At 40.5% G+C, this 22,420-nt stretch overlaps 1 protein-coding gene across 14 annotated transcripts in view; it reads left to right on the forward strand.

Moving 5' to 3' along the window:
• ST6GALNAC3 (ST6 N-acetylgalactosaminide alpha-2,6-sialyltransferase 3) overlaps window positions 1-22,420 on the forward strand; it is a 545,718-nt gene that overhangs the window by 354,409 nt on the left and 168,889 nt on the right. The window contains exon 4 of one of the 14 annotated variants that reach the window (XM_014561169.2): window positions 865-5,739. The exons of the other annotated variants lie outside the window; for them this stretch is intronic. Coding sequence (XP_014416655.1) covers window positions 865-931 — 67 coding nt within the window. The 3' untranslated portion in view covers window positions 932-5,739. Of the gene's footprint in view, window positions 1-864; window positions 5,740-22,420 lie in introns of those variants that run through there. 14 annotated transcript variants of the gene reach the window in all.

Raw genomic sequence — 22,420 nt, forward strand, 5'->3', positions numbered from 1 at the left:
AGGTAAACGCTTGATTTGTGGGGTCACTTGCAAGTGTAATGAGCCCTTGCCTTTATTTGTGAGTTTGTGATCTGAACTGACTAACATTTCAGATGTTTCCATGTAAAAATGTGTTCTAAAATACATAAGCCATTGAAGAGTTGGAGAAAAGATTCATTTTCTTTATCTCAGCCACGTCAGACAAGGGCAAGGTTTCCCATGGTTTGCCCTCCCAGTTGAGCAAGAGATGGAAAGTCTCTGCCCTCTTTCTTTTCTTTTCAGTTTTATTCTTCCTCTTCCTGAATAATTTGTTAACCACCTTAGATGAGAGCCAAAAGGTATCAATTGAAACTGGCAACTAGCACGGCCTTGGTGATTTTGTGGGATCAGTTTCAGGGAAGCAGTGAAGGCAGAAGCCAGACTGCAGTGGGCTGAACAGCATGAATGGTTGTGTCAATAAAGACTGATGAGTGAGTCCACAGGCTCTGGAGCTGAACTGCCCAAGGTCCAGCCCAAACTCTGAGAGAAAATGAGGTCATAGTCAGATAGGGGGCAAAGTTTAAGAAGTTTATTCCAGATAGGTGATAGATGAATATTTTATATGCTGGAGGAAAAGAAATGGTTCTCAGTGAGTGAGGGGTTGAAGATATAAAAAAGTTAGGGATTGGTTGATGGGATAATATTACAGAAGATGAGGCAGGATGGAACTCAGAGAAGAGGTGGATGGTTGGATCAACCTGGGATAGAAGGGGCTTCTTGTTTTCTAAGGCGGAGTCTAGGGTGAAGTTAACAAGGAGGGGCAAAGTTAAGGATGCATATGTTTGTTGTGGGGAGCAGAAAGTTGAGGGCATTCATGACTAATAGCTGATTGTCTTTGTGAAATAGGAACAAGCTCATCTGGAGGGAGAAAAGAAGTGGCAGGAGTGAGGAATGGAGTAGGGCTGATAAATGAAGTAGTTGCACAGCAGTAACTTCTGGAGACAAGATGACACCAGCCAGAATGGATAGTCTGACAAAAGGAGTGAGAATTCTGATATGATAAGAAATTGTGCTCACAAAGTGAGACAGTCATGTTTGCTTCCACAGGCGAAACATTTCCAGGGGATGACAAGCCTAAGGGGAACCATTTGAAAGTGACTGTGGTCTACAGTACGAAGTTAAGAATTTAAAATAATTTTCCACCCAAAAAAAAGATTCTTCACCACAAATAAATTATTGCTTATATCCATACTTTTCTTGATTTATTGCATCATCTTTCTCTTTCTTACAAATTTGCAATGCTATTAGGAAGGTAGACTTCTCTAGTTGGGTTAGATCCTATCCCTGTGCCACCTAATCTGTCCTTGAATATAGTTATGGATATGAAATTCACTTGTATAGGACTGACCATTCTGTTTTAGAGTAGACCGGAATCCATTAACGTGGAAACATAAGTGCTAGACTGTGGATTTTATTTTGTTGTGATGGTCACATAAAAAGCCTTCCCACCCTACGTGCCCTTTGCAATATTATTTTGTCACTTTTCCCATCAAGAAATGGAGTCTGTCCCCTTCCCTTGAATCAGCAGATAAATGGTGGTTATCACTTTAAGCCTCTGAATTTTGAGAGGTCTGTTACGCTGCAGTAAGATGTGAAGGGGTAGAGTCTCAAGGCAGAGGGTCAAATGAAAAGCCCTTGGACATAATCAGGAGATGAGCTGGCAAATATGGAAAGAGAAGTGGGGGAAAATTAGGTGGCCATGTTCAGTGTGACCTGGTGATTGGATGGGGGTGCAGAGGAGAAAATAAAAAAAGATTATTATGAAATGCTACTTCTGGGAAATAATGTTTATCTGGACAGCAGTATGTCTAGATAAAGAACTGGATTCTTGAGGAAGGTAAGTCCAGTTTGCAGTTGTTATTTTTGATGACAGCACAAATTCCCTGTAAATGTGTTCCAGTAGCAGCTAGAGACACAGGCCGAAAACTGAGGACCTAGTAGGGGCTGGAGCTGTTAGTGGTGTCAAACAAAAAGATGCAACCAGCTCTCCTTCCCTCCTGTCCCAGCCTAAAGGGTGTTTTCTGACTTCTCTCTCCCATATTCAGTAGCAAAGGTGGAGCCATCCAGCAGAAGGGAGAAATAAAGAAGAGGGAGAGGTCACATGTGAGGGAAAAAAAGCAACGTAGTGTCCTATGGGATTGCGTCTTACTTTCGTTTCACCTCAGGAAGGCTGCACTGCTTGAGTGAAAATAAGAAACCCAACACACACACTCAACTAAAATGATCATCGTTCAAAACTTCTCCCTTGAAATGAAAATGAGAAACCCTAACCTCAGCTTTTTAAATCACAAAGAAAGGACAAGAGATGCTTTCCTTTTATGGATTATTAAACCTTCAGAAAGGGCGCTTTTGTGTCTTGAGCAGGACGGCTGTGTCTGTGTGCAGGGGAGGAAGCTGCAATCCACTTAGCAGGCAATATTACGACTTCCCATTTGCCAGGTTGCTCAAAAAAGAGTGAAAAATCAAGTATACTGCATCTCTTCTAAGCGAGCCAGTATTGTGTAGAGATTCTATAGTATAAAGATTATTGCCTATGCTCTGCAGTTAGTTAGAATGGACTTCAAATCCTTGTCCCGTCACTACTGAGCATGAGGCTTGGACATGCCATTAACCCCTGTGAGCCTCAGTCCCCTCATCTGTAAAATGAGGAGAGTACCTGGCTCAGGGTGTTGTTTGAAAATCAGTGGAATATTGGATGTGAAGCACTTAATCTGGTAAGGGCCCAGTGGGTGGTTCCTATAGTCATTAGAATTAGTGCTAATTTGTCATTTTTGTCCCATCACTCAGGTAATTTTTCGGAAATGTTTATAACATAAGGAAATACAGTCTGAGTGTATTCAGTCAGTGATTTAAATGTGACGATTGTTTAATATATTATATAATAACAGGTCACTTGTAATGTATATGTATCTGTAAGATTTCCCTCTTAGGGGACAGAGTCTGTTGTTTCACAGAATCTTTGTAAATTTTCAGGCAAACCAAAACTGACATGCTGGATCCTCCTCATTTCATTATTCATAATTTTGGATGAAAGAAAATAAACAATGTTCTGTTGCAGGATTCGGCAAACTTTTTCTGTGAAAGATGAGACAGTAAATATTTTTGCCTTGCTGGTCACATATGATCTCTATCTCATTTTCTTTTCTGTTATTTTATACAATTCTTTAAAAATATACAAACCATTCTTAGCACATATGAAAACAGGACACTGGTTGAATTTAACCCATAGACTGTCGTTCACAGAACCCTGCTTTAGTGTAAATTTGTATTGTTTGTTACTGGGGTCCTTATGCCAATAAGTATTGAAAAAAAGAATGAGAAAATATTCTGATTCAGACATACATCAGCTTAAATAAGACTGTTAATTGCTTTCCTTGTTGGAACAGGGCCATCATTGAGATGCAATAAGCTTAGGTATGATTTTCAGGACTGGAGACCATTCAGCACATTAGTTCTGAACAACATCCTTGTGCTTTGCACAAATTTCTTTCTCCTCCTCAGAGGAGCAGTTTGGATACAGGGTTTTATGGCATCAGGCACAAGCTGTCATTAAAACCCTAAACTGAAAATCATGTTGCCCTTTATGAAAATGAACAGCTGGTTAGCCCAGACCATTGGCCGCCCTCAGATCTATCTGTGCTGCATGCAAGTAGCTTGAATATCCCTTCACGATGAGGGGTTTGCAGGGCATTTTTAATCAACCAGTGGAAGGGAAATCCTCATCAGTGGTTAGTGTCTCTTTCAGCTTCTGCACCTGCCTTGGCTCCTGTCTCTCTGTGGACCCAGGAGAGAAATATTCTCCTGGAAGCCATGATCTAGGATTATCCTGAGCTTTTCTTTTCTGACTTGTGTTCCAAGATGCTTTCTCAGAAACGCCAGTAGTGTCTTTCTCACTTCTCTTTGTCCTATCTTTCTACTTTCCATTGACTACAAAGAGAAAAAGGAGAAATATTTTTAAGTACTCCAAAATATTGTCTCATGTTTTAATCAAGCCTATTTTTGGTGAATCCAATATTTTATGTTAAAAGAGGCAGATGGAATTGTGACCCACTGTCTGAGTGGCACCTTAGCTGAGGTCCTGGTCCTGTGGGAGCCAGGCTAGACCAGCAGAGTGCCCTTGGGCTGGCTTGATCTTGGTAAAACATAGAGCCTGGAGCATATTAGGGCAAGCAGCTTCTTTTGTTCCTTTTACCCTTAGCCTACACTGAACCCAGGCCTTTGGTATCATGCACATCTGATAGGGGATGAAAGCTGGCTCAGGAAGAGCACGTTTATCAGGGAAGAGAAACAGCTCAAGGTGGAGAGAGCCTGAGCACACTTGTCCTACTGCGTACGACAGAGCTGGCTCGGTCTGCCTCTCCCAGCTTTCCTGGGGCCCTTTGCTCTATCTATTCTCAAGGCGAAAGTCACACCAAAAGACAGAACACGCTCCAACCTCCACTCACCGCTTCATTCAGTCATTCATCCACCCAACACAGATTTATTGAGTAGTTCTCATGTGCCAGACATTCTCCTAAGTACAAGCGACAAAGAATGAACATGAAAGACAAGGTCTCTCATCATTTTACTCCATACCTTGTTCTGAAGATACTGCTCTTTCATGGGCTCTGTCCTTTATCACTTGTGTTCAGCATTGGAAGCCTACATGAGCCTGTGGCCAAGGAAGATGTCTTTGAACCAGACTAATCCATAGCATGGTCCTTTTTGGAAGGGTCTGTAGAGGGGAGTGGTGAACAGGGAGCTGTGGCTGCTTCTTCCTGCAGGCCCTGCTACTCACTGTGGAGGATGATCTCTCATTCTTACCCTCTCTGCGTGTTTCATCCCCTAACCTCATCTGATCCTATTCTGTTTCTCTGGTCTGGGCTAATTTCCTTTTAAACTGCATGTCATGTGGTCAAAAGTTATTTTGTTTGGGGTAGGGAAGTTTCTTCACTGGATGTAGACCACCTGTCTTGCGCTTTTGCAAGCACATCCTTTTCTGATTTCTGGAGGCCCTTTTGGTTTACTTTCTCAGGAAATTTTTTGGAATCCCAGGTAAAACCAATACCAGTCCCATGTTTGATATGCAGGCTTTTCTGTTATGGCTGATCTATTATAGGTAATTTCTAGAAAGACTTCAACTCCTCAGTGAAGTCAGGTTCCTTTCTATACAGCCCAGTATCTCTAGCTCCCTTCAGACAAAGGATGGGCTTTTAATACCCATGAGAGAAGATGACATGAAATGAACAGGAAATGTTTTTCCTGCTCTAAGATGAAGATACTCCCAGCACCATTATTTTCCCAGCCATGTGGCTCTAGGTTTCTTTTCTCTGGTTGACTTTCTTCTCTGTATGGTCAGATTTGTGTCTGTAGCCCTTTCTCTTGTTCACTAATTCATAATACCCTCCCCAGCACAGTATCGATATGCTTAAAATGTTGTTCTGGAGACATACAGCAGAACTGAAACACTGCCCACTCCACACAGATCTTCATATCATCAGAAAAGCTTACTCCAGGAAATCAGTTTTGGAGGGGGTTATTGGAATGTAGAGACAAAGTCAACATTCTTCTTTTTTCCCCCAACTTCACATAACATCATACAATCAAACAAGATCCTGGCTACCCCTCCTTGGCCTGTAAGGACTCCCCTGAGTTTCTGAGTGTCAAACACTATTATCCAAATTATCATTTTACTGGTCAATCCACCTGTAAAAAAAAATTACATTTTTTAACATAACTTACTGACCTGAAGTACTGATGTTTTCTGTAGTTGTTGGTTAATGAAAGCAACAAAACTGACAGCTCCTACGTCTATAATTAAATGTGTGAAACTAACAAATAGAAGTAATAGAGAAAGATATTTTTTTTTCTTTACTGGGTCATGTTGTGACATCAATTTGTATTAAATAACAAGAGTGAGAATTTAGAGGATTTGCTTTTCATTATGGTGCAAATTAACATTCAACTACCGATCCAAAATAGATTTGCATAAGAGTTACCACTATCAATAATCATTTAGAATTCATTTTACCCAGATAAATTAGAGTCTCTAGTGATAACAGGCAGGACTTATCTTCTGTGTTTCTGAAAAAAAGATAAAAATAATAGCTCTTTCTTATAACTGGATCTTGAGATTGGACACAAGCCTTGTATGTGTGGCTTTCTATATCTGTTCTTAAGTTTCTTTTGAGTGAATTGAATACTTCATGAAACAAAGAAAATAGGATGGAATTCAAAGATGATGTTGGATAGACAAAGATTAGGAAAGCACGGTAAAAAATACTAAAATGTCACCTAGTCTGTTCCACTGCGTGGGATACACAGTACCTCTAGCCGCTGTCACACCACTGATGTCTGAGGAAGAAGGAGGAAAAAAATCCTCCTGTAATCTGTTTAAGAGTTCCCTCAGCCCTACCCCAAATACTAGTCATTCAAACTCTATAGCAGTAAAGTCTTATGTGTGTACACAGCTTAAAATAACATAAAGCTTAAATAACATGTTAGAGATAATAAAGGTAATGATAAAAGGTAATCGCTCCCTTTTTTATTACCCTGCAAATATAGTATATAACAGTAACAGTAATCAAAACATCATATAGTGAGTGTTTAAATGGGCTAGACACTCTTCTGAGTCCTTTTTTTGACACATTATTTCAATACTATCCATTGGTATTATCTATAAAGAAATAGAGACCTAGAGAAGATAATTTGCCCATTTTCACAATTTGTAAGGGACAGAGCTTGGATTTACATCCTCTGCTCCAAGCTCTCACTTTTAACCCTTCGGATGCTACATCATCATATGTATCACATATACATATATTTCTGTTGTAACTGCGAATCTGTTGAAAAACTCTGGTTAGGTCCTCTGTGAGTTTTCTCATCTCTGGATTAATTATATCCAATTTCTAACATTTTGTCATAGCGTCATGTTCTAACATTAGTCACTAACAGAGATGTATGGTGTACTGTTATTTTAAATCCACATACATCAAGAAAATAGGCCTAATTGGAGAAAATTAAGGTAGTTGCAGCTTCCTGATGATTAAGCACACGAATTTGTTGCTAGAGCAAGTTGTAGAATTTTCTGAATATCTGAAAGAACAGCACAAATAAGGTTTTAACAAACTAATTTGGACCCCAATTTCCTGATTTTGTAAAATGAATGGTTCAGAGTAGGTGATCTCCTGTGGGTCTCCCCCGACCCTAACATCCCGCAGATCTGTAACCTCAGGAGGGGACTGGATGTTCCAAGGTCCTTTTTGGGCTTCTGTTTTTGTGCTTGAATGATTCTTGACTCTCTTTGGTTCTGCTCCACATTCTTGAGTCTCTTTCAAATGGAGATCTCATAAGAGCCGTTATTTAACAGCATCCCCGATGCACAATGTACAGAATTAAATACAACTGTGCATTTAGGACTTCAGCCATCATATTTCATCAGCACTGTGCTCGTTCTCCTGTTTGATCAAGGTTAAACAACAAGATGATATTTCCTCATTGGGTAGCGTTTTAAAGTGCATTGTGTATGTGACAGATGGGATCTTATAAATGCATTAAGCGTACTTATTTTAATATCTAAGCATATGCAAAAGTTCTAGAAATATTTTACATGCAAATGTCTGGGGCTCTGCAAGGGCCTATAATAGAAATCCATACTCTGACTTCAAAGCTTTAGTCCTGACAACTAATCACTTGGCTATTTCCAAATCAAATTTCTTCAAACAAATCAAAGGCGTTTGTCCTACCCAAGAACCAAGTTCTGTGGCAAGTTTGACATTTTAAAATCAAGCTGCTTATTGAGATATTCATGCACTGAAAAAGGCACCTAGAATTTCTTTCAAGGGATGAGAAACACCTTTTTTCATGCTCCAATAACTCAGAAATTTGTCAAAGAGAATTTTATCAAATTTTCTTCACACACTCGCACACAAAACTCACCTTTGCAGTAAGAGCTAGCATGCGGAAATGCAGCCCAAGAGAGCTTTCATTTTCTGAAAGGTTATGAGCCCCTGAGATTTCACTTCTTTCTGAGTCATAATCACTGTGTTGCTTCTGAGTTGTTAACAATAACACTGATTAAGAGGAAAAAAGAGGAGATATCCCACATGCCAATATTAAATGGCTTCACAAAGTAGGAATATTTTAACCACAGCATTTGTAGTGAGTAGAATAAAGTGCCCAATTTCCCAGGGAGCAGAGCAGAAAAGAAATGAAGAGAATGGTCATGATAAATAGCTAACCTTTATCCAGGCCTTCCTGCATGCAAGGAAATGCGCCAGTTCCTTCACGTGCATTGTCTCATTGAATCCACTCAACAGCTCTCCAAGGAGGCACTTTTACTATAGTATTTCCACCCCTGAGGAAAATGAGGTTCAGAGGAATTAAATAACTTGACTGGAGTCACCTAGACAAAATTCAGATAGGGTTCGTTCCAAGCCTGTGTTCTTAATTGCTAAGAAAGCGGTAAAACAGGAAGCCCTGACAAGAAGAGGTAGCTAAGGAACAGGAAGACCAGGGTGGGCTTCCCGTGGACACTTCTCCAGAGCCCCCATCCCAGAGCATATGGGCTGGCCCAGAGCCAACACTTAATAACTACTTACTGAATGAATGACTGCATAAATGAATGCAAGGCAACGTAAGGCAATTTACGAGGCATTCTGGCCTTTGGCCCCCGTACTCCCCCAGCCATCCATTCTAGCCCATGCTAACACCTGCCATGTGTCCGTGATTCTGTAACACCACCTGGCTCCTGCTTCCAGAACCAGTGCTACACACGTTTGTGAAGACAGCAAAGTGCCTGTTTGGTGCCTCTGCCCCTTCTTGTTCTTTGCTGGGTCTGCTGTTTCCCCAGCCCACGCTGCCCTTTATGCAGGCCAGGAGCTGGCCTGAACTCAGCAGGCCCAGGCAAATTCCACTCATGGGCTGTTTTGCAATCATCTTTCTTCTGCTTTCTCATCCTCCCCAGTCAAAATTTCAAGCTTTCTGAGAACAATTGTTTGTTTGCTTATCTGTCTTCCCCTTTTGAACAGTGAGATCTGTAAAGACAGGAGCTGCATCATTGTTATATCTCCACTGCCCATCATGGTACCTGGAAGGAAGCAGTTGTTTTGTCAGCACTAAATTAGTGACTGGATGGGTGGTGAATGGATGAATGCTTTCCATGGCAACCCTTGCTTATCAAGATTGCAGGGAATTGGAAACTACCACCATTAATAATTACTATTACAATGTATTTATTTGGAAGTATTGCTACAGGAAGCTTTATGGTTTCCAGAGCTGCTGGTGTGTGTGTTTGCATGTGTGTCCATCCATATATATATGGGAAACTAACTTGTTATTCATTTATTCAATGAATAAATGTTTGTTGAGTACCTACTATATGCCAGGACTGTTTTAGCCATTATAGTATATTATTGCTGATTATTATACAATCAAGTGCAAATTTTGTTTTCTACCATCCTTTTACTTTTTTTTTTTTTTTTTTTTTTGGAAAGGGATTCTTTTTCTCTGCTCCTGGATGAAAATTCTAGTAGGCTCCATAATTCCTCTGCTCACTCATGGGTAAAACGGTTCTAAAATGCCTTAAGTCACAAACACAGTCTCAATTCAGTAACTGTGATTTCCAGTTCTATGGAATAATCAAAACTCTGAACTTGAGTTAAGGTTCAGTCTTCTCACCTGCCCCAGGTGCAGCCGTGCAGTCCGAGAAGGGCCCATGGGCTTAGGCCCTTTCTCTGCTCTCCTTTGCTCATCTCTTTCCTCACCTTATAACTGCTGTTTCAGATCACCTCAGCTCAGGCTTGGATGAGATGGGAGGGAAGTTAAGGGGGCAGTACCTTAGCTCCACTTGCTATTAGTTTTCTGAGTCTGGCAGGTGGTTCAAGGTGACCTGCCTGGTTGAGGCAGGTTTCGTGGGCCCTTCAGAGGTTCTCCCCGGGCCCCTTCTTCTGGACCCTTATCCTAAGCATGTTCTTAAGCATATTCTAGTCTAGATGGTCTCCTGTGGCTCTTTTCTCAGCCCTTAGGAGCTGGAGGGTACATATCCGTGGTGTGAGTCTTCTAGGCAGACTTCTTAGGGATAATGTAAGAAAACCCCACACTTCTCTCTCTATCCCATGTGAACCTCATCTGCTCCATGGGAAACATTCATATCCCTCCCTTGGTTGACTCGGAGAGGGCAGCCTGGTTAGTCACGGGTTAGTTAGGCACGAGTCTTCTCTAACTCCTGACCGGGAAACACAGCCTACGGATCTCCCAGTGATGGTTTGAAGATCCCCTCACCAGACTTGGGGTAGAAGCGGGGAGAGAGATTCAGCAAAGCCAGAGCTTTCTGATGAAATTCCTTCACCCCTTTTCTCCCTTGCTCTGCACTCTGGACCCTCTCAGATTCTCAGAGTGGGGATTAAATTCTAGGATCAAAGAACTGTTTTTTGAAAATCTGGACATGATGGGTTGGCCTTAGAAGTTCTCATCTATTTTATGTTGCTGTCTCTGTAGAGACTTCAATTTTTTTAGCATAATATTATATAGTATATATATTTATATATGTATATAGTGTGTATATTGTAAGTGCCTTGAAAACTGATGACTTGTGGACTATAATAATAAAATTATTTTGTCACCTCTCTCTTTAAAGTATTTTCAGTTTCTTTTCCACCGCTGCATGAAACCTCAGCTTGGCTATACCCATGAGTTTTCTGATATTTCTTAAGTAATAAAAAATATTCTGGTCACTTTAGGTAACAAAATACTATCACAGTTTGGTACTTGAAATGTCCAGTCCCGTGTAATAGTCAAACCTGCCAACTTCATTCAAAATTACAGCCACTGTCTGTGCTCCCAGTGGGCCCACAGCCTGAAAATGTGATGCATTTGGTTTCTTTTCCACTCTTGCTTCTCTCCGCACTAGCCTGCTGCTATTTATAGACCATTTGGAATTGGAGCAAGAGGTAAGGCGGAGAGGCAAGCTCTTAAAGGGCCACTTCTGCTACAGGCTGGCCTCATGCCCCCTGGGCCTGGCCGATTAACACTCTTCCTCACGGAACACTTTCATGGGTTCTTGGGACTCCCCACGGCGCTCAGTGATGGGAACCACTCAAGTGCACAGTTCTCCTGATACAGGTGATGATTCATTTCCCTTTGAGGGTAAAAGGTCCACCCCCAGCTTCTATTTGGGGAGTTTTCCCATCTCAAAGGCCCTATTGAATACAATGGGACTAACACAACCTTATTCTGGTTCCTTTGTTTACATGGCCTATGTTTAATCTAAGGTGCATGCTCTTACAACTTTTGCCCTAGGAAACTCTGAGAGACACTTCTCAGATCATTGTTGCTACTGGATGTTGGATGCCAGTTCACTACATGTCCCATACAGGGAACACAGACCAAGTTTCCAAGTGGTCTTGTCAAAGTTTCTTTCACTTGATTGGATGTGAAGGGGTAAACACCCCTTTGGGGAAGGCTCTTGCTGAAGAAGTTCCCACTCAAATTCCTGCCTCAAACCTCTTATATTCTGCATAGCCAACTCACTTAAGATTATGTGGTTGGTTTTAGTTGTCTCCTTTTCAAATCCAGGAGGCTCGTTTATCTCATAAATCATTTTGGTATCTTATCTACAAAAGCTGAGTGTTAACCAAAACTTCCAATTTGACATCTTGATACGAGTATACAATTTAATGTATACAACTATCCCATGGCATTTGCAGCATAAATTATTATTCCTATTTGATGAGTAAACTAAGGTTCAGACAAGTTAGTAACCTGCACTGTGGCTAGTTAGGGTTTCTCGTTCCATGATCTTTGCTCTTTCCCTCCCAGTGAGTTAACTCATTGCCCTTCTAAGAATGGACTGGAGGCCCAGTGAGTTAATAAATAAGAATAATTTTATTGGTGTTCTATAGGCCTACAGAATTACCAAGAGATCCTTACACTGAGTAAATAAAACACATAATTAATGGGAAGTAAAATAAAATAGTAGATTTAATGATGCTTTAGAATAAGTAGGCTTAAGTGAGAAAAAGAGTCTTACATCAAAAGGAAACCAAAATACAGACCTAAAAATAAGAGCTTAGTAAAAATTAAAAAGAAAAAAACATTATCTATTATTGCAAACTAGATACCTGATTATTGGATAATAAAAGCTTAGAGTGATTTGAAAGAAAACTGATTTGCAGCCACGTGTCACAAACACTAAGTCACACCCATACTATACAAAGTGTCTTAGGAAACCAAACTACCCACCGTGTTGTAACACCATGATAATACAAGGAAATAGTTATGCAAACCTAATTTGGGCATGAAAGTAGTCCATGGTATAGGACCACCTAGAGTACAGTATAAGCCACCCCCAAGGAAACCCTGAGCTGGAATCTAGATGAGCTCAAGAGAATGCAGAAGGGGGAGATTTGCATGGGGTGGTAAATACATATGTAAGAGTAGTAAGCACAGGAGTTTGAGAAGTTTTGGGTTACTGCACATCTGATGCAGAGTAATGTCAGTATAATGTCATTCATCAGCCATGTTTCATCACCTGTTCCACCAACTAGCTGATTTTCCTGCAAGGAGAGTCACCCTGGTGCCCTGGGATTGTCTATAACCCTATTCGCTTACTTCCCCCTGAAGGCTGGGCCTGTGAGGGGATGGGCTGGGTATGTGGAGCGGAGAGTTGACATTGTCTTAAATTTGTTGACTTTTTTCTAAAATACCAGTAGACCTACTTTTATATATCATTTTATTCCATATTAAGTTCAATTTTAGATTGTTTTCAATTGCTTATATCATTCAGCAACTTTTCAAAACTGAATGCTGTCGTTGGAAGTAAAGAATATCTGTTATAAAAACTATTGTGCTGAAAGTTTTTCAGGTGGCTCGAGAGGTAGATTGTGCCATCTAGATCTGGCGAAGTCTGAAAGACTCAGGGCATGGGGCACACCTAGAGAGGCGGAGAGAAACTGACAGGGGGACAACACTAGAAAACTGACTTTGGAGTGGGACTTGTACAGCAAGAGAATTTAGGGGGTACCAGAGGTAGAAAGATGATTTTAGTTTGAAAGAAAGACGGAAACTACAGCTGTCACCTCGTCAGCTCCCTGGTGTCTCTGCTCAAACCTACCTTTTACTCCCGATTTTCTGTTAATATCTCTTAAATATTGGTTCCTGATTTTGATTATTTCTCAAATGTGCCCTGTTATTTTGAAAGCTTCTAGTTTTCTAAAATGTGAGCCTTTCTGAACTGACCAAAAGGAATACCTGTGTCCCTGCTTTGAATGAGATAACATATATAGGTGTGTTTCCAGCTTTTCAGAATAAAAGACAGTGCAAACATTTGGTATCAGTTCTGTCTTTTTATTGTATGGTGTATTCTGATTTCAAAACAGGTTTAACATGTATTGTTTATTTATTTGGCCCACATTGTTCTTTTACCATGTGTGTTAAAAGAAGAGATGTTGGATTTGGTCATTCAGAACTTTTCAAATTGACAGCAGATTACCATGAATCTGCACAATCTGAAAATCTTGCATGGGTGCAGGGCCATTTCCTCAGAGCGTATGAGCAGGTGCATGTAGCTGTCCCACTCCTCCAGATCTGCCCCTCTTTCTTACCAGATCTCCTTTTTCATCTCTGCCCAGGCCCTTTAGTAGGGTCTATGTTCATATCTCTGTAAATCTCTGCAGCTCTATGGTGTTTTTCACATAGTAGAATATCCGTCAAAATGTCTTGGTGTTTATCACAACCTAGACTCAATCTTGGTGGTAGGATTTCTGAACACAGCTCTAGTTCCATTTTCTGAATACATTTCCCATCCATTTTGAGGCCTAAGTGGGATCTCAATCACTTCCTATGCTTTCTAGGACCCATACCAGCTTAAATATCTACTGTCTCATTTCTGACATTCTACTGGAGAATCCTGTTTTTACGTCAAGTTGTTTTTCTTTCTTGGAAGAAATTTTGGTCCTGTCAAGTCTCTTGAATTAAGTTTTCTAATCGATTTGTTCATTTACAAACACTCATTGGGCCTGTGTTAGAATTCTTCAGAGAAACACAGCCAAAAGGATAGAATATATATATACGGTTTATTATAAGGAATTGGCTCTCGTGATACGGAGGCTGACAAGTCCCAAGATCTGCAGTTGGCAGATGGGAGACCCAGGAGAGCCAATAATGTGTAGCTCCATTCCAAGGGCCTACAGGCCCAAAGCCCGAGAAGAGCCAATATTGAATACAAAGACAGGGGGAGTTTCTTCTTACTCACAAGAGGATCATTCTTTTATTTCTGTTCAGCCCTTCAACTGATCAGATGGGGCCCACCCACATTAGGGTGATTGAAGTGGGCAGTCTGCTTTACCCAGTCTACTGATTTATGTTCAACCAAATTTGGGGGCACCCTGAGGCCTGGTCAAGTTGACACATAAGATTAACCTTCACAGAGTGCATGTATTGTGTGTGTGTTAGGTACTTACTTAATAAACATTTTTACTAGTGTTAGAAAGTGGAGTGAATAAATACTCCTTCTGAATAACAGAAGGAGTTAATTTTGCTATTGTTAGAGAAGGGTGCTAAAAATCACAGTATACTTGTCATAATATTGTTGCATATGAATTAGTCAGGTGCTTAGGGGAGAATTTCTTTCTCTGGTTGGAAGCTATGCTATGGCTACCTTTATAATCTCAAACAATGATGTGAAAAGTCTTGCGTATTTGTCAGGTTACATAATGCTATGTACTGTAACAATCAGTCCCTGTATTATACTAGCTTAATAAAAAAAATTATTTCTCACATCACAGTCTGATGAAGGTCAGGAGACTTTCAGGTAACTCACCTCCAAGTTGTAATATACATATGTTTAAATATGGATTTTTAAATCAACATGTATCTCACTGTACTTAGAAAAGGAAAGAGATATGAAGTCAATTCCAAAAATTTAATTGATTACTGGCTCCTGTGCGCTAGAAGCTGCATTAATCTTGGACAAATAATTTTTCTTCATTGATGATCTCTGTGGAACCCAGTGGGAAAGGACTACAAGTTAAGAGTAAATTCAACTTTTAAAACATTTTGTTTTTTGTCTCCCTTAGCAGGGAATTTTGGAAATAGGGACTTGTTAGGCTGTATCAGAGGGAACCCTCCAACGGAGTTTTAGATTCAAGTACCAAACTGTCCACATCCTGCTGGGTAACCTAGGCAAATAAGTTGGCTACTCGGTGCCTTAGTTTCCTAATTTGAAACTTAGGATTTTGGCCACACAGATATTTCTAAGATCACTTCCAAATCAAAATTTCAACTATTCTAATTGGACAACCATCTCTTTAACGTTTAAAGATGCGTTCTACTTGGAAGTGAGGGGAGGAAGTGGAAAGATGTGAAATGGGTCCTCGTCCATACGAAATAATCCATCTGAGATGTAGACAGACCTTTAAGTCTATGAAGAACTAGCTTTGGTCCAAAGAGTGCTTTGTACAAGCAACACTGAGTTCACAGGTCTTGTTTGCAGAGTAATTAGCTGCCTATTAGCCGTAATGTGCCAGAGACAGCTGGAAAAGCTGGGGCAAAAGGCAGCTCTGTAACTCTGTCACTATCACAGAGGGATGTGGAGGACTCACACCAGGCATTCTGGCTTCTGGTTTGATTTCATTTCTGGATTAGACATCCTCATTTTAACCTTTATTCATTGTTTCAATTTGTTAGCATTGTTATATCTGCGCTTCACACAGAATGCAGATTTGCTCAAATGAATTCCCAGGAACTTGTAGCAGGAGCACTTAGAAGCATCCTGGGCAGACCCCAGCTGTGTCTTACATATGCACACTGTTCTCAAGGAGTCATACAGACACTGAGCCACCCCACCCCTTACCACACCACTACAACCCCAAGAGAAGCCACCCATCTCCAGAGGTTTCCTTTCCTGTGAAGCAAGAGGTACAATTAAATTAGGTCCCAGCAGTGAAGTTTCCTTAATGATGATGAGCCAAAACTAATTGTATTGATTTGTTTATCACTGGCTTAGGAGGCCTATCAAACAAATGGACTGAGACTATTTCCATATTCTTATCTGTTGGGTAAATGAGAAACAAATGACCTCTCCATATGTCTGCATCCTGAAGTCACTGCCCTTTAAGGCTGACTGCTCTGTGGCCTCAGGTGGGAGCTTTCTCCAGCGCTGGGGCCATTCTGCCATCTGCCTTCTTCACATGGGTGAAGAACTGAAAAGTTTGGTATTTGTTCCTTTATTTTTAATTTATTTGGGGGGATTCATTTTTTAACAATTACAATTTGAAACCTCGCCAGAGGTACCAGATGGTCTGCTTTCTTCAGGGGACCTAGTCAGGAGCATTAATAACTGTAATTTAGGATTCTCTGAGGAAGGGGAGCTACAGTATCTGGAATGGTAGGAAATGAGGAGTCACTGACACCACATGAATTCAAAGAAAGGGACTCTCCAGGTCCTGGTTGGGGGTGAGGTGTACCTGTGGGCAGCCTTGGGGGGGGGGTCAGAGGTGGGCCAGGGGAAGGAAGTCTGTTGTCCCTGTGCCTGTTGCATCTCCTTGGTCTTTGAGAGCAGAGCCCATTGCCCAGTCTGTTGCTCCACAAAGAAGAGAAATGAAGAGGATGAGAGGAGGGCTCTGAAGAGGGCCATGGTCATGTCCAAGGCTGGAAAATCTGGGCCCCAGTGGAAGAGGGTGAGAGAAATGGTATTGCTTAACTTCAAAAACATGAAGCCAAACCGTGATGGGAGGTTAATCTGTGGCTGTTCGCTTTCACTAAGGTGAAGAAGCAAAACTAAGCCTGGTCCTTATAAAGGATTTAGGAGATACAGAAGGAAAGCTAGCATTTATGGAGTTCACATTCTGCTCCAGTTACTCTGCTAAGTGCCTTACATGTATTGTCTCTAAAATTCTCTCCCTTACCTGGCAGGTAGGTATTCATTTCCCATTTTAGAGAGGAGGCAGCTAGGGGTCAGAGAGTTTAAGTAACTTGCCTAAAGCTGCCCAGCGAGGATTGGTAGATTCAAAGCTAAGATTGTCTGCATCAAAGCCCATAATCTTAGGAGATGAATACTGATCTCTCTCTTTCTCTCCATCTTCATATTTCCAATGGAAGACAAGGGAGTCCATTCAGCACCTCCTCAACATGGGCAGTCTCTTATTGTCTCTTAGTGTCCTCACTCTCCCCAGAGGAGGGCTCATCTGAAATGGGAGAATACAGAAAGCCCGAGTGTCTTTACCAGGCAAGTCAAGGGCAGGGTAACAACTCACACCCTTTGGCTGAGCTCTTCCAGGACCCTGCACACCAGTCTGTCCCACTCTGAGGGCTTTGCCCCTGTGACTCCGTGCAGTAAGCAGGCCACACAGGAGCTGCTTCTGGCAGCCCGGCCAGGGCTCTTCCCTCTTGATCTCTGCATTACTGCTTGTACCTAGTGGCCAAGTCAGAACCATGAGTTCCCAAGAGACAGTGGTAGAAAGTCCTTCCACATTCCCCTGTGCTTTTACTCACCCATAAAACTAATGCTCTATTGTAATCACCAACTGGCTTGTTCTTTCTGTTCTTAATTGGTTAGAACCCCTAACTGATGAGTAAGTGGTTAGTGGGTTAGTGGGTTAGTGTCCTAAGTGTTCATCAGCAACATATATCAATAACATTTATCTATCTATCTTATCTATAATGGAATACTACTCAGCCATAAAAAGAACATAATTTTGCCACTTGCAGCAATATGGATGAATTTGAAGGGCATTATGCTAAGTGAACTAAGTCAGACGGAGAAATACTGTATAATATCACTTATATATAGAATCTAAAAATACAACAAACTAATGAATATAACAAACAAGAAGCAAATTCACAGATATGGAGAACAAACTAGGGAGAGAAGTGGAGGGACAATATAGGGATAGGACAGTGGGAGACACACACTATTGGGTATGAAATAGGCTTAAGGATGTATTGTACAACATGAGGTGTATAGCCAATGTTTTGTAATAACTGTAAATGGAGAGTAACCTTTAAAAATTGTATAAAAATGTAATAACTTTTTTAAAAATTAAGTTAAAATAATTTTTAAAGACTAAGTGATTAGGTTTTTTTTTTCCCTAACTATCAGTCTCCACTACTGACACCACACATAAAGGAACTTTCTAATTGTGAGGGTCACTAAGGTGACCTGATAGCCTACAGTATCCAGGATGGTTTGGGGGAGTTTTGACCAACAGGAGAAAGAAGCTTTCATAAAATCCTCTTCATTTTTTGAAAACTATTTAGTTGATCTCACAAATTTGCATTACTTTTTCCTAATTCAGGTGTTTATTTTGGAAGAATTCAGTTTCTAAAAATGCTTCACATTGTTTGCTTTATTTGCAGATCTAAACTACTTTACCACTCATGTAGACCGTGTAGGGTCAAGAGCCTTTGATAAACCTTGCCTCATTCATTTCTCAAGGCAGCAGAGAAAAACAGAAGGATTAAGTTTCCTCTCTGTAGAGGAAGAAACATTGAAATTTATGTGACTTGTCCAAAATGACTTGGCTAGAATGAGATTCTGATTGCTTTTGTGTTCTGATACATTAACCAGCTGGCCTTAAAATATAACAGCACTTCACAACAGAGGATGTAAGAAAAGTAATTGATAAATTCAATAACATAAGAATATAAATCTTCTGTATAGCAATATTAATTAACTAGACAGCATAAAAAGATAAATAACAAATGGAATAATTTGCCCCACTTGACAGATAAAGCATTAATTTCCTTCAATATGCAACAAGATCTTTACACATCAATAAGAAAAATATAAACAACCAAAAACAAAATAGGCAAAGAATAAGACATAGAATTGGTCAACGACCAAGAAAAGATACTTAAAATTATGTATAAGAAATACCACTGAGATATTATTTTTCACTCATTGGCAGTAATTAAAAGGTCAATGATACAAAACATTGGAGAGGATATGGGGGAAATTCTAGGTGAGGGTAGAATTTGAACCAGCTTTTCTAGAGGGCAGTTGGGCAGTATTTCTCATTACCTCTTAGTAATACGCATATTGTCTGGCAGAGTGTGAACGTAGAGTCCCATTACCAGAAACAAAGTGTACACGGAACCCAGGGGATACGTTTGCTTTTCCTCTCAGCTCCCTTAGCACACTACACAGAGTCCAACTCAGATGAAAATTAGGGAGCTCCTGCTCTCATCTCCTTTCCTATGCCCTCTCTTACCTCCTCTCTCCATGGTTCTTTCTGTCTCCAGATGGTCCCTTTATCTTTCGAGTCATCCTCCAGATTTTTATCTACCAGATTCTCAGTTGTATCAGGTCCTCCCCTGGTGGGATCCTGCTGTGCTCTGGGGTGGGTGGAGGAGAAGGGCTTTGTGGACTTCCATGTGGAAATATATAAGATAATAAAGCATTTCCCTTGCTGCTTTTGACCGCCGCGTATAGTGTAACTCAAATGTACTGCAGTAATAGAACTTCTTGTGAGCAAGAGAGAAAGTAAAAAAGGAATAGAAAATTCTGTTCAGCTGTAACATAAATTGACCCAGAGTTTACACTTGGAAGAATTTATTCCATAGAAACACTTGCAAGGGTGCCTGTAGATACATTTGAGGAAATTAATTTCAATCTTGTTTGTAATTGCAGAACATAAAATATAAATGGCCATCACAGACAACTGGCAAAAAAAATCATGGTGCACCTCTATTATAGAATACTAGGCTGCCCTCAGGAATGGAGTAGATCTTCCATTATGCTCTCAGAGGAAGTTGCCTACAGTAGAAAGCAATCTCATATTCTCCAGGATGAAGATTTTTTAAAAGTTTTGGTTAACTTAAAAGTACATGCTTTTAGTCTTATAAATGAAATAGTCAAAAGTTTACTTATGTTTAATTTATGAACCTAGTTACACACTCACATTTAAGATCACATATCCTGCAACTTATTACTTTGGAAATGTTTTCACTGTTTGCATTTTTTGAGTCAGTATTATTTAAATATTAAAGAAACTGCCATCTAACATAATTTTTAGAGTACACTTCACTTATTTCCATCTGTTACTTGAGATGCAGCATTCGTTGGCCCTCATATGATGCTCTCACTAGAAACTTTATCCCAAACCGCAAGGACCCATGCACATAACATCAGGAAAATTGCTTTATCATCACTCATTCTGTAGGTGTATATGTGAGATTCCACAACACAACTGCCTATTCTGTTACTTATTAAAATATCTTTGAAAGGCTTGTTTATACAATGTCAAGCTTGAAATTTTGAGTTCTTACTCCCAGGAGTGAAAACTAATCTGATCAATTTTTTGTCCTCGTTTTAATCAATTCCATCAGGAAACCTCAAGAAGCATTCAAAATTATTGCTGACTGAGGTTGGTTCAGGCTGATGCATCTTTCCCAAACAACAATCTTTTGTTCAAAATTAAGTAATGAGGAAAGCTCTCCATAATCTAAGAGATATGGCAGGAACCCCCAAATTATCCTTTTCTGAGGGGTAATTTGGGGAAAGTAATTTCACCTTTTACTCAGGCATTTATGGAATGGATATCGATGTGGAAAAACATTCAAGGTATATTTTGAAGTAAAAGAACAGGTTGCAGAATAGTATTTACGGTGAACCCATTTATACAAAATAAAAAGGCAAAACTAGTAAATGTTATCTCTAATTATATGTGGCCACATATTCATAAACCTTTTCTGGAATAGTACACAGTGATTACTCCAAAGGGTGTGGGGGGAGGACCCCAGAAGGTGGAGGAAGACACATGTTTTTCTCTTTTTTTCTCTTTTAACCTCCTTCTAGTGTTGGCAATAACATATTAAATGGAAATTAGTTTAAAATGCACTCCTTTCCTTTTCTTCTCTGCCTCCTCATCCAAGCCATTCCTCATTTGGATTTTTGCTTGCTGTTACTTTAAGCCAAATTAAACCACTGACCTTCTGGTGGAAAAGGCCAGAGCCTGTTCAGTGACTCCAGCCTCTTTCCCATCCTTTCTCTGCTGCAGACACTACCCAAAGCCCTGGGCACACTCCATCTGTAATTTCTAAGCCCCTAAATGTATATAGGATGCTTTATAAGGCAAATCTTTCAAAAGGCAAGGTCCTTATCCCAGGAGATTGTGCTCTAAGTCACACAAAAACAAACACCAGGGAGACTAAATCATTTTGTTGCCCTGAAACAGCAGCAGAGGAGGTCTCAGTTTAGGGAAAATTGACTGAAGGAAGCAAATTTTATGAGGTGAATAAAGAAAAAGAACAAAATATGCTTATGAACAAGCTAAATACAGTTTTTCTAAATTAATGAAATCGACTCACCTTGTCTCAGGCAAAAGGAGTAAAGGAGTCCTCTCTTTTCCTAACCCAGGAAACCCCACTAAACCATTTAAGAATGTTGGACATACGTGGAAGTGAACATCTTACTTAATATCTTCCTCTGGGAATTGAGACTTTATTTCCTGCTTTCAGGGAGACAGAAAGGACGGCCAGAGGGACCCTCTTGCCTTGGCCGGTTCTTAAGTCACTTTAATTCAAAATAATCAATAGAGCATGGAGACACTTTTGGGGGCAGCCTACTCTGGACTCCAACATTTCCCTCCTCTGTAACTTCCCTGGAATTTTCACATATTAAAAGCTGAGCTGGTGACTCTGTTGTGTGTGTGTGTGTGTGTGTGTGTGTGTGTGTATGAGAGAGAGAGAGAAGAGAATTTAAAAAAGAAAATTAATGAAACCAAAGGTGGAGAAGCAGGATATCAAGGCAGCCGAAAGAATTAGTCTCGAGAGGCAAAATGGAACAAAGCTACGGAAGCTTTGACAGGAGGACAGAGGGGAAGGGAACCAGTGCTTAACGAGTGCACAGCTATTAAATAGGAGCCCTGCTTGCTTCAGATTGAGAAACCCTGGCTGAGTGTACCCAAAAAATGGAAGTTTCTTTTTCTCGTATAACAAGCAGTCTGGATACAGGGAGTCATGAGAATTGATTCAACCAATCAATGAAATCAGAGCTCCTGATCAGTTCAGCACCTCTGTGACACCTCTGGCCTCCCCAGCGTTCCCACATTCTGAGATGGCTGTGCGGCTGTGACACTATCAAGCATCACGTCTTCCCACACATCACTTCCAAGCCTTGAGACAAAGGGTGACAGAGGGCAGTGTTTCTCCATCTGTCTTATCCAGGAACCCCAACCCCAACCCCTCCCCCCACCAGCAGTGTCTCCCCACTTCTCATTAGCTGGAGCTGTGTCAAGTGCTCACCCTGTATCAAACACCGCATCCACATGTTTGGGATCAATGGATCTCTTCCTGATACCTGAAGAAAAAGCAGAGCTCTGCTGGCAAGGAAGAAAAGGGAACGTGATCAGCAATGTCTGACACACACTTAATCTTCTCAAATAACCTTTCAAGGTTAGTAGTAGTACTGCCATTAGAATTAGTT

Source organism: Camelus ferus, chromosome 13, assembly GCF_009834535.1.
Source record: "Camelus ferus isolate YT-003-E chromosome 13, BCGSAC_Cfer_1.0, whole genome shotgun sequence".
Lineage (NCBI taxonomy): Eukaryota > Metazoa > Chordata > Mammalia > Artiodactyla > Camelidae > Camelus > Camelus ferus.